Source organism: Vidua chalybeata, chromosome 19, assembly GCF_026979565.1.
Source record: "Vidua chalybeata isolate OUT-0048 chromosome 19, bVidCha1 merged haplotype, whole genome shotgun sequence".
Lineage (NCBI taxonomy): Eukaryota > Metazoa > Chordata > Aves > Passeriformes > Viduidae > Vidua > Vidua chalybeata.
This window is the reverse complement of record NC_071548.1, coordinates 9703227-9718731: the sequence shown is the minus strand read 5'-3', so window position 1 is coordinate 9718731 and position 15505 is coordinate 9703227. Positions and strand designations below refer to the sequence as shown.

General features: G+C 40.0%; 1 protein-coding gene across 3 annotated transcripts in view; it reads left to right on the top strand.

The window, feature by feature from the left end:
* Positions 1-14703, top strand: part of HELZ (helicase with zinc finger) — an 85833-nt gene extending 71130 nt beyond the window's left edge. For 2 of the 3 annotated variants that reach the window (XM_053960260.1, XM_053960259.1), the window contains exons 25-31: positions 2029-2236; positions 2710-2786; positions 2980-3562; positions 3942-4182; positions 5350-5863; positions 8735-8987; positions 12090-14703. In XM_053960260.1, coding sequence (XP_053816235.1) covers positions 2029-2236; positions 2710-2786; positions 2980-3562; positions 3942-4182; positions 5350-5863; positions 8735-8987; positions 12090-12421 — 2208 coding nt within the window. In that variant the 3' untranslated portion in view covers positions 12422-14703. The remainder of the gene's footprint in view (positions 1-2028; positions 2237-2709; positions 2787-2979; positions 3563-3941; positions 4183-5349; positions 5864-8734; positions 8988-12089) is intronic. The other variant, XM_053960261.1, reaches the window with a different exon arrangement.
* Positions 14704-15505: the final 802 nt, after the last annotated feature.

Sequence of the window (15505 nt, the reverse complement as noted above, 5' to 3'; positions counted from 1 at the left end):
ACACCAAGTTTGTTTCTCTCTATTGGCATTGCACAGCCTAAATTACAAGTTTTGGATGTCTGCAGTGCAAGGTGTCTGAAGTGAAGTGATAAGAAAAATAAGCATAAGGGGATGTTTTTCCCTTCCAGAACCTCATAGTGAACCAGTTTCCTCTCCAATCCCTTCCCTTAATGACACTTGGGAACAGAATGAAGATCTCTAACCAGGTTTTTTAGGCTACATATATGCATGGAATTTTGGATTACAAATAAAACTGTCCCACCAAAATTTGCATGCATTAAAGAAGCAGTCTCTGCTTTACTTTTACCCTTCACAGTCAACATATTCCAGGAGGAAAATGCAAGGAAAGAACAAAGGCTGCAGATGCTTGTGGAGTAGCATGTCTGTGTTGTACACAGCTCCTGAAGACCGTGGCAAGGATGTGGAACCCACACATGCAGATGTGTTTAATTCCATTCATAATGCTAAATGTTGGAATACAGCTAATTTGGTTTTTTTCAATAATTATGAGTCCTCTGTTGCAATTTGGGTTATGGATGCTGAACAGGGGACTTGCTGTAGTTTCAGTTTTGTGTCTTAGATCAGCTGGCAGCTGTAACTCGGTTTTCTTTGCTAGGCCAAGGAATTTTCCTTTTTCCAAGCTTACTAGAAATCTGCATTTGATGGATAAATTTAAATGCAATGAGAAGGCCAGCAGCTGTATCTTTGTCATGCTTGCTCACATTATATTAATATCAAACCAAGGTAATTTAAAAAGCTCAGTCTTATTGTTCCAAGGTTAATATATTTTTATGTGTTTCCAATCAAAAGAAATGTATTAAACCTAAGTATTTTGAACTCACCTTCCCTGAGGATGGATTTTTAAATAATTAAGTGGGAAGTCTGAGGTACTAATGAGACTGCTACTTTTGAAAAGAAGCTTGGAGGTGATTTGGGGTTGTGCAGATGCAGTAGTAGCCTAAAGCTGAAGTTCAAAGTGCACATTTCAAGGGCAAATAGTAATTTAAAAAAAGAATTGGATGAAAGTTGTTACACTTGAAACAAGCAGGGACTGGAGTAAAATGTGTTTATGTTTGAGGAAGATAAAATGATGTCTTTGTTTAATGCAGTTTCCATACCCAAGGCAAAAGCTAGAGGAGGTTGTCTGCTGCCATCACTAAAGGATGCTTTGGCAGTCTCAGTGCTGGGGATGACTTTCCCTGCACTCTCCTCTTGTTCATAGATTTCCCTTCTTCTAATAAATTCCCTAGAGGACGAGTTTGAACTCACTTGATGCAGAGCTGTCTTCCTTAGCATTCCTTTTATGAATAAACTTGAAGCCATTGTAAAAAAATCCTGACTTTTTACCTGCTTTCAGGAGGTGGATTTTGCTTTGACTCTGCAGTACACGTGTCATGTAGCACAGACACTTCGGAGTGTGATTCCCTGTCACTGCTCACCTGTGGGCACTCTCTGTGTTCCTCCAGTAGTCCTGGGAACTTCACTGAGTGTCCTGTGGGTGCAGGGGTGGCACAGCCCCTCCTGCTGTGGCCCAGAATCCCAGCACTGGGTGCTGCAAGGTCTGGTCCTCACCTTTGAGGCTTCTCGCTCTGTCCCCCCCCGAGCCACAGCCCAATGTCTTGTAGCTGCCAGAAGAAAGGACTTTGTATTTGCTTGAACCTCGCCCATTTCTATTCAATAGAGAAGGATTTAATCTGAAGTTTATTAAACTATAATTTGTCCATCAGTCTTTTCTCTCTAAACTTTGAAACCACTGGAACAAGAATGGATTTTGATAGAAAAATTTTTGCCCAAGGTTCTCCTCGAAAATCTGTGTCCCTTGCTTTTCCTGCCCTTAAGAGCTCTCCCCTCCCAGCACCAGCTGTAGCTGTGTGTGTGTCAGATCACCTGGTCCTTGAAAAACTCCTGCCACTGACCTAATATCAGCATGCTTGTTATCACTGCCTTTAATTTCATGTACCTTAACCGATCACATCTCTCTCTCTTTTTTAAATTTTATTTTTATTTTAATTTTTGTTTACCACGTAGGTACCGTGGACGGGGTATCAGGGTAGGTTTGCAGTCGACCCTCGCCTCATTACTCACCAAGCAGCCATGGCATATAACATGAACCTGTTACAGGCACATGGGCGAGGGTCTCCGATCCCGTATGGCCTGGGCCACCACTCCCCTGTTAGCCTAGGACAGCAGCAGCTCCCACACCAGGACAAGGAGCAGCACGAACAAACTCGAAATGGTCAGTGCTTGCAATGGCTCTGCAAACTGCTCTGCTTTGGGGGAGTTCCTGCTTGAAATGGGGTTGTGAAAGGACTTCCCTTCCTCTCTGTCCTTGGCTCTTTCCTCCCTAATCGAGGGATCCACAGATGGGGGAAATAAGCTGGGATTTGCCATTACAAGTAGAATAACTGGGTTGTTGTGAGATTCAGAAGGAATGGGAGGTGGGAAGGGGTGTTGAGGGTGTAATTGTTCCATCTCCCTTCCACAGTACTGCTGATGTTATTTGCAATTAAGTTGGAAGAACTGCTTAGTGGTTATTAATGAACAAAGTGTAGAGATTAAAGGGAAAGTGTTATTTAGGTAGATGATACTAAATGTCTGTGGTGCTGTAAATGCCATACTAATAAGTCAATTTTCCTGTGTCTGGGGGAAAAAAAATCCCAAACCAATAATTTTTCTATTGAAATGAAATAATTTTGTAAATGTTTTTAGGTAAAAGTGAAAACACTGCTGGACCTGAAATCAGTAAAATTCGAACACCTGAGAAGAAACCTCTGGAATCCAAGCAGGTGGGTTTCTCTTTTCTGGATAGCTGATTAGTTTGTTTATTTTTTGAGGATTTGGGCATTTTTGTTTGTTTGTTATTTCTCTTAATGGATTTAATAATTACATTTAGTCATTCATTCATTTAGTTAAACCGAAATGTTTTCATTTCAATTTTTTAAAAGCTAATTCTCAAAACCTTTTACTCTCCTTCTGCAGGTTGATTTAGAAGCAAACCCTCAGCAGAGAAGCCCAGAGTCCCGTTCCAGCGTTGGTTACCCCAGCGCTAAATTCCACCGCAAAGACAACCCCAACCCCAGGCAGCTGAACCTGCACCTGACCCCGCCCCACTCCCAGTTCGCAGTTCCCAACCGCCACTTCCAGCACCTCTCCCAGCTCCCGAGGCAGCCGTACCCTCTGCAGCAGCAGCAGCAGCAGCAGCAGCAAAACCTCTTAAGCCAACAGCAAAATCACTTGCCTGAACAGCCCAACCAAATGCCACCCCAGCAGAGCCAGGTAGTTCAGCAGCATAATCACTTGAATCAGCAGCCTCCACCACCTTCGCAGCTTTCCCCTGCTTTCCAGGCAGGCCCCAGCCAGTCCTTTTTTAATAATCCCATTCCCCACCGACCACATTCTCCTGCTGTAGATGCTGTGATTTCAGAACAACACCCCCCACCTCTGTTACAAGAAGTCAATAATCCTTTGAGGCCTATTGCACAGCACAACCCAGTTCTGCCAACCCACTTGAACAACTTCATTGAAGAGAATCCATCAGGAATGCCCTTAGGGGACACTTTAGGTAGGTGACTTTTCTTTATTTAAATTCAGAGTGTGCAATTATAACTACATTGAAGTGAAAATGAAGGAGCTATTTACCTTTTTCAGGCATATTGCTCTGAATTGGGTCATTGTTGGGTTAGTTTCCATAAGTAATGTCATTGAGCATAATTTGCTGCTTGAGGCATGTTTGAATATTCAGCACTTTATTAGAAGATTCATGTTTATATGATTTTCCATATGATTTAAATAACCAGGTTATGCACTGCAATGCAGTTAGTGTATAATAGACCCTGGAATAAACTGTATAAAAAGTATTATTTCTTTTTTTTTTTTTTCTGACATAAAGATCTTTAAAAAGGGGCATTAGATAAAATTTTTTTTTAAAACTATTTTTATAGATCGTATGCATGGAAATGTAGCTTTGGAAACAATAAGGCAGCAACAACAAGCCAGGTTACAGCAATGGAATGAACATAATGCCTATCTCAGTCAAGGCACTATTCCATATCAACACCATCACCATCCTCATCTACCACATCTTCCTCAGCAACCAATTGGATTACATCAACAGCAGCAAGTTAGGGCAAACTGGAAACTTGCCAGTAATACAGAAGATGAAACAGAGGCAACATATTCAAGGTATTTGTTTACTGAGTCATCAGAGCTTGTGTAAAATTGAGCAGTGGGCACCTATCTGTAACACTGTGATCAAGTGCAAGGCATTTAAAAGTATTGCTTTTTGCTGCTGTTATTATGAAGGTTAAAATAGTTGGCAGGCTGACTTACAACTATGCTTTTATTATGTGTTATGCTTTATTCTGTTAGTATATTGGGTAGTAAAGCTGTAGTGGAAAATATTTTTATGGAGCTTTTCAGTGCTGTATTTATGGAATGAGGAATGGATAGAGAGTAACTACCTTGTGTTTTTATGAAAGAGGTGTCCGTGTGTAGTTAAGGCCTATTTAAGTTGTAAATTCTTCAGTTTGAAGTAGCAGTCTGAGATTTGTGTGCTTGAAAAGAAACAAAACAGCCCCTCCCTAAACACTGCTCCCCAGTGAAACCTAAACTTTTCTTCCTTTTCAAAAAACCTTTGTTTTGAAAAGCAGATTAAAAAAAAAAAAAAAAAAAAAGCTTGTATTTGAGATGGAGCTTTAGGGGGCAAGAAAGGAAGCTGTTGAACATCAACAGAAAAATGGTTCCAGTGGTCATCAACTTTAATCATGTATATTGTAAAGGCTGGATTTTTAAATTGCCTCTGTTTACTGTCATCTCCCACTATGCTTTCTTTTCCATCTGGTTTGTTATAGCCATGGTAAAGCATCTAAATGCCCTCTTAGCTGACTCTTTGAAGTGCTGAATTGAATTGATCTTTTGAAGAAGTTTAGAAGTATATTGTGCAAGGGAGGGGAGTCCCTGATTGTTCTGGCTTTTGCCTTGAAAGGGGTTAAAATTGTCTTTAACTATGTGAATTTTTTACTTTGTGTAGTAAAGCAGGAAATCCTTACCTTTAGTTGTCTCTTAAGAGATAACAAAAAATTGATTCTTCTGACTGGAAAGGAAATCTCAAGGGTTATTAAAACTTTGAGATGATTCAGGTGGGTATTTCATCCAATTAATCCTCTTGTGCCTAATTCTGATCGCTCAGTCACATCCTTTGAAGTTAGGGTCAGCAAGTGCAAAGATGAGAATATTTAAATTCAGTGTTCTGTTCTCTTGAGTTTTCTGCACCTCACAAAGAGCGAGATTTCAGCAAAACTTGTTTTGTTTTTTTTCTCTTTCCTTGCTGCATTTATTGTGTCCATGCAGATTCCAGGACTTGCTCCGGGAGCTGTCGCACCGCGATCCAGGCGAGAGCCGGGACGGAGCCGAAATGCCGCCCCCCCAGTCGAGACTGCTGCAATACAGACAAGTCCAGCCCCGGAGCCCACCAGCACTCCCCTCTCCTTCCTGCAACTCCAACCACAGCGCCCACTTCCCCAACTTCACTGAGAACAGCAGAGACATTGAACTGCCCACTAACCCAGCATTTCAGCAGCATTTACCCCAGATGTACAACCCCCCTTTCTCAATGCCATCCGAACACATAACCCCGTCTCCCTTGAAATACCTGCAACCTGATGGGTCCTGGACTTACGCTAACCTCCAGCAGAATCACCTCCTGGGGCAGGGCTTTCACTATGGAATACCTCCACTGCCCCACAGGTCGCAGCAAAGCCCTTTTATACAAATCCAGAATCATCAGCACGCAGTCGGTCAGGAGCCATTTCATCCACTCGCATCTCGAGCAGTTTCTGCTTCTTCGCTGCACAGCTTAGAAGAGGTGGGTGTTCTGTCTGCTCTGCACTTGTCCTGTCGTTGTAACATCAAATTAGGTTGTGAAGTGGTCATGAATGCAAAACACCTCACGCATTAAAAGCTCACAGTGGGAATTTCTGTGAGGTGGAATTGTTCTCTGTGTCTCTGCCGTTCTCCCTGAGCAGGTCTGTGGTTCTTGTTGCTGTAGGTGTAACATTTTCTCTGCTAAATGGGAAGCCTCGGCTTTTGGAACGTTACTCTTGAGTTTTCATGCAGTCATTGCTCTGTATCTGCCGTGAAAATCAACCACAGCCCAGGTGGAAGCTCTGGACAGTCAGCTGGGATCACCCAGTCAGCTGACTCAGTGTGAGCTGTGAATGTGCTTGAGTTACTTCTCAGAGGAGACCAGAACCGTAGACTTGTTCCAACATGGTCCAAAACCTGATTTCATAATCTCACCCTGCCTGCATTAATTTGATCCAAAGCCACCCCGTGTATACTGGGGGCTGTGTGTTGGAATTCAGAGACATCCAGCTGCGCTGCCTGAGGCTGGCTCCAGCACACACCCTGCCACACACAGCTGGCTCTGTCCCTCTCCATCTTCTCTTGTCCTGGGCTCTAAGGGGGTGTGCCAGCACATACAGCTAGGACAGGTCATGTTTTGAACAGGAGGTTTTAATCCCTGTTGGAATCTGAGGTGCTAAGGAGTGCATGATGTGCGCACACAGAGTATCCTGAAGCCAGGTTGCATTCCAGGAATGTGAGAATTAATATTCTCACTGAGTGCACGTAATCCAATATTTGTACATAAGTGGCTTGTTCTGTGTTGCATTTCTGTTAAGGTTTTTACAGGAGCTGGGGAGGGAGCCTTGCTCATTGCTGTCTCACACAATACATATTTATTTGTTTATCAACTTCTGAAAACAGAAGATACTTAGTTTATGAGCCTGAGAAAAATAGCTAAAATTGAATTCCAGTGCATTTTACAAGTTTCTGTCTTACACAGATCCAGAGAGGTTAATGGAGTCCTCAGGCCCACCAGAGCTGTAGTAAGGTTTGAGTTTATAGACATTTAGAAATTTGCTGTCTCACTCCATTAAGTCATACCACCCTGTAGAAAATCTAATACTTTGTGACAACAGTTAATGCTGTCAGTACAGCAGGACGTAGGAACAATGGCTTTTCAGCAGTAATAAACCAATAAATATTCCTATAGAGCTTGTGACAGTTCCTGCTATCTGAAGACAAATAGAGTGAGCCTTTATGTAATTAGTGCAAATTCAGTTTAGTTCTTATTTCTTCTTCCTTTCAAAACACGTGATAGAAATGCCAAATGCAGTAAAAGTGTTACAAGACAGAGCCTTGCTTAGAAACTTTCCAAAACTGATTCTTCAGCTGGTAGGTAGGACTGACTCCACAAAGAAATCAAAATGGGGTTTTAGGTGTATTTTGGACAGACATCCCTCAGACAAGGCACTTGTCAGGGGAGATTTCTTGACTTTTGGTATCCTTACTAAACTATTTCCACAATCTCTATTTATAAAGCTGTTAATTGACTTGATACTTGAAAGCTTTTGCATGTGTTTAGTCAAACCAGATCTGAACTGCCCATCAAAGGGAATACTGGAGTTATTCTCTATGGTTCTGCACTTGCAAGTGTCCAGAACTTTGATAAATTCCTGATTGCTTACCAAAATAGCCCTTTTAAACTCAATGAATGTATACTTTTTGGGTTGATTTGGGCAGTAATTTATGAACTTTTTTTTTGTTTGTTTGTTGTTTTGTCGTTGAAGAATTTCCTTAGGGGAGTGGATTGTCAGGATATCCAAGTGTTGATCCCCTGACTGTGGTGACAGAAATAAGATATAAGCGATGTAATAAGAACTTTCCTTTCATGCACTTTTTTCTCCTGTCTGTTTTTTGTAGATGGTATAGTAACAATAGTTGGACTCTGCAGGCAAGTTATTTGTTGATTGTTTAGCTAATTTCTTGTGACATTTCATTAGGATTTTTTTTCCCTTTAACGAGTCTAGATTTACCTGTATGACTTTTCTGCTATTGCTGCTCTCGTTAGTCAGTGCAGATGGGTGTAAATACTATATTTATTGTTCAAAATAAACTGTAATACAACAGACTTGCTTTGAATCTTGAGAAAGCGTAGAGGGCCCTTAAATCTGAACTCTTGAAGCCCACAGGTTAATTGATGGAGCTCCTGCTATTTTCATCTACATGATCTACAGGGTTTATGGAAGCAAGTAATTTCTGTGGTTTCAGATAAAATTCTCTGCATTATTTCTCCCGAGGGCACTTGCTTCTCCAGAGCATTTGTTTTGTATGTACAAAATCCAGTATACCAATGTATCCTGCTTACCCAGATCCTGGTGTACGAGTCACTAATTTATCCTTTGGAAAAGGAAAAGCCAATTTTTCCTGACTGCATTGCAAGAACATTCTTTTCTTGCTCTTCTGTGTTTCTGTGCTTCCTTTGCTTCATCTGTAAATGCTGGCTATCTTCCTCCTCACTGTGTGATCCAACACCCACGTAAGAGTGTTAGATATAAAGGTTGATAAGAATTAAGAAATCCCAATTGATGTTCTTTGCACTTCTTTAAAATTCTCTATTTTGTGTGATCAAAATACGTTATCAGTGACTGCAGTATGCATCATATAACTTGAAATGTGTTAGTATTTTGGAAATGCAAAGAACTTGGGGTTTTATGGTAAGACATTTCAGGGAAAAATGTTGAATGGGAAAATGGTATTTGATACATACAGTTGAATCAAAAGAGCAAAAGGCTATTTTATGTTGTTTTTTTTTTTTTTGTTTTTTTTTTTTTTGTTTTTTTTTTTTTTTTTTTTTTTTTTTTTTTTTTTTTTTTGTTTTTTTTGTTCACAGTATGAACCAAGAGGACCAGGCAGGCCATTGTACCAAAGAAGAATTTCCTCTAGTTCAGTCCAGGCTTGTTCTGAAGAATTAAGCACTCCTCAAGACAGTCTTGGTCAGTGTAAAGAGCTTCAGGACCACAGTAACCAGTCATCGTTCAACTACTCCTCCCCTGAGCTGTGGGTGAACTCCTCCTCCTCTGCCCCGTACCCAAACATTCCATGCAACGGAGCCAGCAGAGCCGTTCCAGCCCGGGAGCTGCTAGGTGGGTACAGCTGCAGCTGCTGCTTTCCCCAAACCAATCTAAGCAAAGATTCTTGAATTATTCCTTGTTTCAGTTGTTACAGGTTTGCTTGGAATAATCCCATTTCTTGATAACATCCTGCTCTTCAGCTAAAAAAAGCATTGCTGCTTCTTAGTCTTCTCCAAAAGCTCCACTAAGCCCAGAAAGTCTCTTGCAGTGGCTTCAAGTGCAGCTGAATTTGTGCTGGAGGGGAGCTAAGGTGACTGGTGGGATTTATTTGCAAGATAGATTGTTTGTTTCCAGAATCAGTGATATTTTGTGTTGGTATTACAGTCTGAGGGAGCAACACATAAACTGAATTAGTGCTCTCAGCGTTTCTCTAGCAAATTCTGGTGCTTCATCAAAGGAGTGACGAGTTTAAATTCTCTCTCACCGTGGAAGAATCTCAGTGGAATGTGGCTTCCCTGGTGGTAGCAGCAGTGCTGATTGATTGAGCAGACAGAAACTAAATTAACTTTTCAGAGATGAAAAAAAAAAAAGCTGCAAGGAGAGAGCTGGAGCAGTTCTTCTGTTTTCTATATTTCTTGTGTTTATGAAAAACAGTATTACCAGGACAGTACAGTTTCTTCCCTGTGATTTTGCTTTAAGAATCTCCAGTGGTAATTTAAAAACAAACTTAATAAAAATGCAAATAGTATTCCAGTGTGGATATTGAAACCACTTAATAATGTGGAAAAATATTTATAAGCTGGTTTTATTGGCCTTAAAAGATTTAATTGCTTTTCACCAAACTTTATAAACGTAAAACATCTTGTAATTTCATAGTAATTCTGAAGTAGGAACATGCAGAGTAGAATGAATGAGAAAAGCTCTTTATATCAGCAACAGCACTCAAGAATTAAATTCCTAATGTGCCTTTTAATTTCCAAAATACGAAAATGTTATTTTGCAAACCCATATTTATGGCAGCATCTTGCATGCTAAGTTCAAAGCTTCAAGCTCAGGGCACCTCCTTCAATCTATTTCTATTTTTACTGAAAATCAAGGAGCTGAATGCACAGTATTATGTGGCATTCATCACTGAATTGCTCACACAGAGCTGCTCTCCAAACTCCGTGGTTATCTAAGAGGAGCTCAGGAACTCTGGCACATTTGGGTTGGGATCAGCCAGTCCCACATTTCTTTGCTTTAATGAAAAGCTTGAGAACCTGTTTGTGAGTACAGTCCTCAGAGGACAGATGTGTATGTAAAAAGTACCATATACACACATTTGCTGTCAAGTACTAAATTCTAAGTGAAAATGTCAAATTCTCACTGGTAACTGTCTTTGCAATGGAATGTTTTTTATTGTAGTTAAGCACGGTTTCTGTTTTGTCAATAAATGTATATGAAACAGAGCCCTGTATCTAATGGTTCATGCAAACACATCTCCATTTTATGGCTGCTGTGGCTTTCCACATTTACAGCTCACTGCCTCTGATCATATTTACAGCCCAAATGTGTTTTATAGAGCTAAGGGTTAATGACCAGTAACTGCACTGCCCTCATTACTGTTGGTTTTTATCCATGAAATAAAACCCCGTGAGAATGTGATGCTGTGAAAGTCCTGTGCTTGTTTGAGAGGGAGTGACCCTGACTCCAGACTGTTCAAGGGCTGGTCGATCTCCTGCCCACCAGGAGTGGCTGTGGCACCAGTGTTGGGTTGGATCAGGAGGGATTTATGGAGCACAGGGAGAGCTGCTGACAATTCCTCAGGGCTGTTCTATGCAGGCACTTCCCAAAATTACAATTTGAGAGTTTGATATGCATTGCTTTTGCTGTTGATGGAAAGAAAATTATTTAAGTTCTTATTCAAGATGTGTGTTTCATATTTTTCCTTCTGTTAGACACCTCTACCACACACAGCTTTCACCTCTTGCCCTGCTTGTCATTACTTGTCTTCTCCTGAGTGCTGTGGTTATTTTAGGAGGTTTTTTTCCTCATGTTCTGGGTTGTTTGTTTTTTGTTGAATCATAGCAACTCTAGCAAAATTGCTTTGCTTGTGTTCTTTCCATATCCATTCTTCTATGGGTTGTTTTTTGGTTTTTTTGTGTGTTTTTTTTTTTTTTTTTTTTTTGAGTGTTCTATAAAAAGTAGAAGCCTGTGTGTGACCCTTCCAGTGAGAAACTTTACTTTGTTTTTCTACTTTTGCACTCTTCTGGTGGTATGTTTTTGTACGTGCGCTTTAAAAATAACATTATATGATTAAAGACTGAAATAATTACAGAATATTGGAACTGTTGCCCAGTTCTTAGACTGTTGCAGATAGAACATGGAGCTGTGTTTCAGTGTAGTGTCTCTCTGGCTGTGCAAGACAGCAGAATTCTGTAAAGAAAAAATAGGGGACCTCATTAGGATTCAGGAAATTCATTTGAAAGCAGTTTTATACCTATGGTTTAAAGCACCATTTTTTCTGATAGTTACAGGAGTTGTTAAATGTGGAGCAAGAACATATCAATTAGCAAGAATGCATTCAGCCTGAAATACCAATAATTAGTTGGTTGGCATTCAGGACTCTGAATTGCTGTTGGAGAATGAATTATATATGGTGCTGTAAATTTTAATTTTAGCCTATTAAGCTGTAAAGCAAGAAGAATGAAATACTCTTTGTGCTGTCTGAGTGGATAAAGTGCTTAAATTAGAGTAGATCCCATTCGGAAGCAGCTTCCCTTCAGCGCACCCGGAGAATCCGCTGTGCGGAATTGCAGGTTTGGGGTTGCAGCTGTAGGGTACAAACACACGGAGGATGTGCTTAGTGCTGTCAGTCTTGTGCTGCTGCTGCATGATCCAGGAGCTGGGAATGAACTTAGATCACTTCAGGGCCAGGTTGGATGGGGCTTGGAGCAAGCTGCTCCTGTGGCAGGGCATGGAGCAGGATGAGCTTTAAGATCCCTTCCAACCCAGCCCATCCTGGGATTGTGTCATTCTGTGAGCTTCATTTTCAGAGTGACTAAACACGGCAGATGGGTGGTGTGGGAGGAGGTTACCAGAGGGGTGGTGGCAGCTCTGGCTTTGGGCTTGCTGCAGGTGGATTGGCTGAGTCAGAGCCGCACGTTTGCTCCATCTCCGCTTTCTCCTTCGCAGCTCCCCCGAAGGCGGCCAAGCCCCCGGAGGAACACCTGAAGGCCGAGAACATCCAGCTCTCCAACTCCTTCAACTACAACGTGCTCCAGCATCTGGGCCAGTTCCCCCCTCTGATGCCCAACAAGCAGCTGGTGGAGTCCAACAGCAGCAGCCCCCAGCCCGCGGGCGGCACCAAACCCGTCATGTCCTACGCCAGCGCTCTGCGGGCTCCCCCCAAGCCCAAACCTCCTCCTGAGCAGACAAAAAAGAACAGCGACCCCCTGTCCTTGTTTCAGGAACTTAGCCTAGGTAGTTCATCAGGTAGCAATGGCTTTTACTCCTATTTTAAATAATCAGATTATTTTTTTTAGAGAGAATTTAATTTTTATTTGTGTCCGTAGATCTAAGATAGTTGGGGCTTCACCTGTAGTTGCAAATATTCCCTTTGTTTATATTGGTAAATATATCCTCACTTAATTGCTTTGCTGCTAGACTTGCAACTAATTTTTTTTTTTAATTATATTCCATTATTTTGCATTTTTTGATGTGGGTCGGGTTTTTGGAAGCTTTTCTGTAGGAAGACACACACGTGTTATTTTTTAATTTGTGTAATGTTAATGATATGTTGCATTAAACTAGCAGCTGAGAGATTACCTGTACAACTTGAAAAAAGGAAAAAAAAAGGAAAAAGAAAAAAAAAGGAAAAAAAAAGTTTGTCTAAATTGTATTTAAGAAGATTGTAAGTAGCATTTACATTTATTCAATAACATTAGCATACTATGCTGGGTTTCTGTACCAGAAATGGCCAGTTAATGTAAAAATGTATGTTATTTCTGCTTAAATTCATTTAATTTTTTTTTTTTAAATAAAGGTGCAGCATCTTCTAAATAATTTCAGTTTTATCAGCTTTTTTGTGAAGGGATGCTGCATTCTCAGACTTTTATAGTTTTAGATTCTGTATGATGTGGTATTGTATTTTCCATCCACTGTAGGGTAAAGTAAAGGCATTCTTTGCAGACACCTATGCCATTGTTTGGAAACATTCAGATAAAAGTATTGGTATACTTTAAAAAAATAATAAAAAAATAGAAAAAAGAAGAAAAAAATTAACAAAAAACCCAAAAAAACTCTACATTTTATTTTTGGACAAGCTAATAATATAAGCTTGTTTGAAAAGTTAATTTGATAGGTTTTTTAAATGAATCATGAAGCTGAAAATAAATTTTTAGGTATGTTGGTGCTTAGTAGATTTAATAACTATTTTAAAAAAAATGCGTGAATTTAGTAAAATACTTTTTTGTTTGTTTGTTTAATTTTTTTTCCACTATGCATGTGTAAATGTTTGTAATCTGGCTTTTTCCTCCCCTCTTCTCCAGTGGTATAAAGAATTGTGCCGCTTTAATTTTTTTTTTTTTCCGGTAAAACTTTTGGTACATTATTTGATGTTTACATTAAAATGTGACATTATACAAGGAAATTCAGATATTTTGCTAACTGTTTTGTTTGAGGAACATCATTAAAGAAGAGATTTAATGTTTGTCAAAGCTGTATCCAAATTAATCTAAATCTTCTGGGGATCACAGTGGTTACCAGGTTATTTATCTCTGTGAACCTGGCCCTTAAGTAATCCAGTCTGAATAATTAATTATGGGATATTAAAAAAAAATTAAACAAATGTGAATGAAAATTCAGAAGATAAAAACTTTGTGGATAAAGATTTCTGGTCTTGCACACTGTCCCTGCTTTGTGGCTGGAGAGTTCCAGGGTGGGGTTGTAGAGTTTCTCCTTTATTTCTCCTTAATCTTCCTTTTTACACTTGAAATAACTTTAAATCTGGGAACTGGTTTACAGGGATGAGCTGGGTGTAGTTCAGAATTCCTGCATTTATTACCTGTGAGAATTGAAATTTTAGAGCTGTGAGGGGGCAATTTCAGATTTTTACAGCTGTCCATGGGACACCTTACTGGGGAGCGGTGGCTCTGCTCTGTTCAGTCAGATTTTTGCTCTAGTTACAATCAATCAGGTTCATTTTTTTTTTTGCATTTGACTTCATGTGTTAAGACAAGGGTCATTATGTAATGGGGTTGATTTAAACTCAGTATACTGCAGAGGTTTGCATATAAATTTTTTATTATAAATCTTTGCTGGGTTATGATTCAGAAACTTATCTGAAAACTTTTTTTCTTTCTTTTTGCTGTAAAGCAAAGCTCGTGTAACTCCTTAATTTATTTCCTAATGTTATACCAAACAACCAATGCTGGGGAGGGGACAGCCCCTGCCAAGTTCTGCTCAGCACTTCAGCACAGGGCATGGAACCCAGACGACCCAAACACGAGGAGAGGCCAAATTCTGCAACCTTGAATCAAGCAAAGCTGCTGTTAAATGGGTTTTTGCCAAGCTGCTGGCTGCAGGAATCAGTCCATGGGAAATTCACTGGCAGAGCTGAGGTGGGATCCAGTGGAGGGAGGAACAGGACTGGCAGAGCAGAGATGGATCCAAAGCACTTCACGTCCCCAAGTCAGCATTTTGTAATTTCAGGGTTTTCAAAGTCACTCAGTTCTATGGAGCAGCCTTTTGATTCTGTTCACCATTTAATATTGAATATTAAACTAATAAACATCACTTGTTAATTTACTGTTATCTGTTGATCAGTTAAGGGGGAGATGGTCGCATCTCACCACATTTTATTCTGTTTTACACTGACATTTTATCTACACTGAAAATATTACAGATAAAATCCCATTTTCTCTCTGATTTAGATTTTCAGTTCTTTAACTTTATGAAGACCCCAGCTGGTTTTGGTGCTAAATTTTCATAAGTGCTCTCACCCAGGAATTTGAGGATGATTTGATAGAGATGATCTGACTTAACGGCTTTGGCATGAATCATTTGGATTTCTTAGAGTTAGTTTTTTTCCAAAAGATTATATTTTTTTGAAATATCTTGTCTGGTTATTGTATGTCACATACACAGCCCTGAGTGAGATCCTTGGTTTTTGGAGCAAATTATCCAATGTCTATTGAAGTCATGTTTAGAAAACCCCAAAGCTGTATTTTCAACTCTCTGAGGGCTTCAGTCAAACTCCTGTTAAAATGAAATTAAGCCTTACAGATGGCTCCAGTGGGCACTGCTCAGGCTGCACTGTAAATATGGACCTGTTGCAGTTACAGGGAAAATTCAAATTTCAGTTTGTGTAAATTGTCTCAATTTGGGGGAAATGAGTGGAGGCTGGGGCATATGCACCCACTGGGTATTTGGCTCCTTGACTTTTTTTATGCTTCAGTTAGTGCCAAATCCCATGCTCCTTGTTCAGGAATAAACTCCTCATTGTTGTCTGTGGAAAATTTAAATGAGAGATCTAAATTTAGTAAGCTCGTATTTGATATCAAGAATAATTCCTGGTTTTGTTTTCTTTCATTCCAGTTTTTGATGAGAAA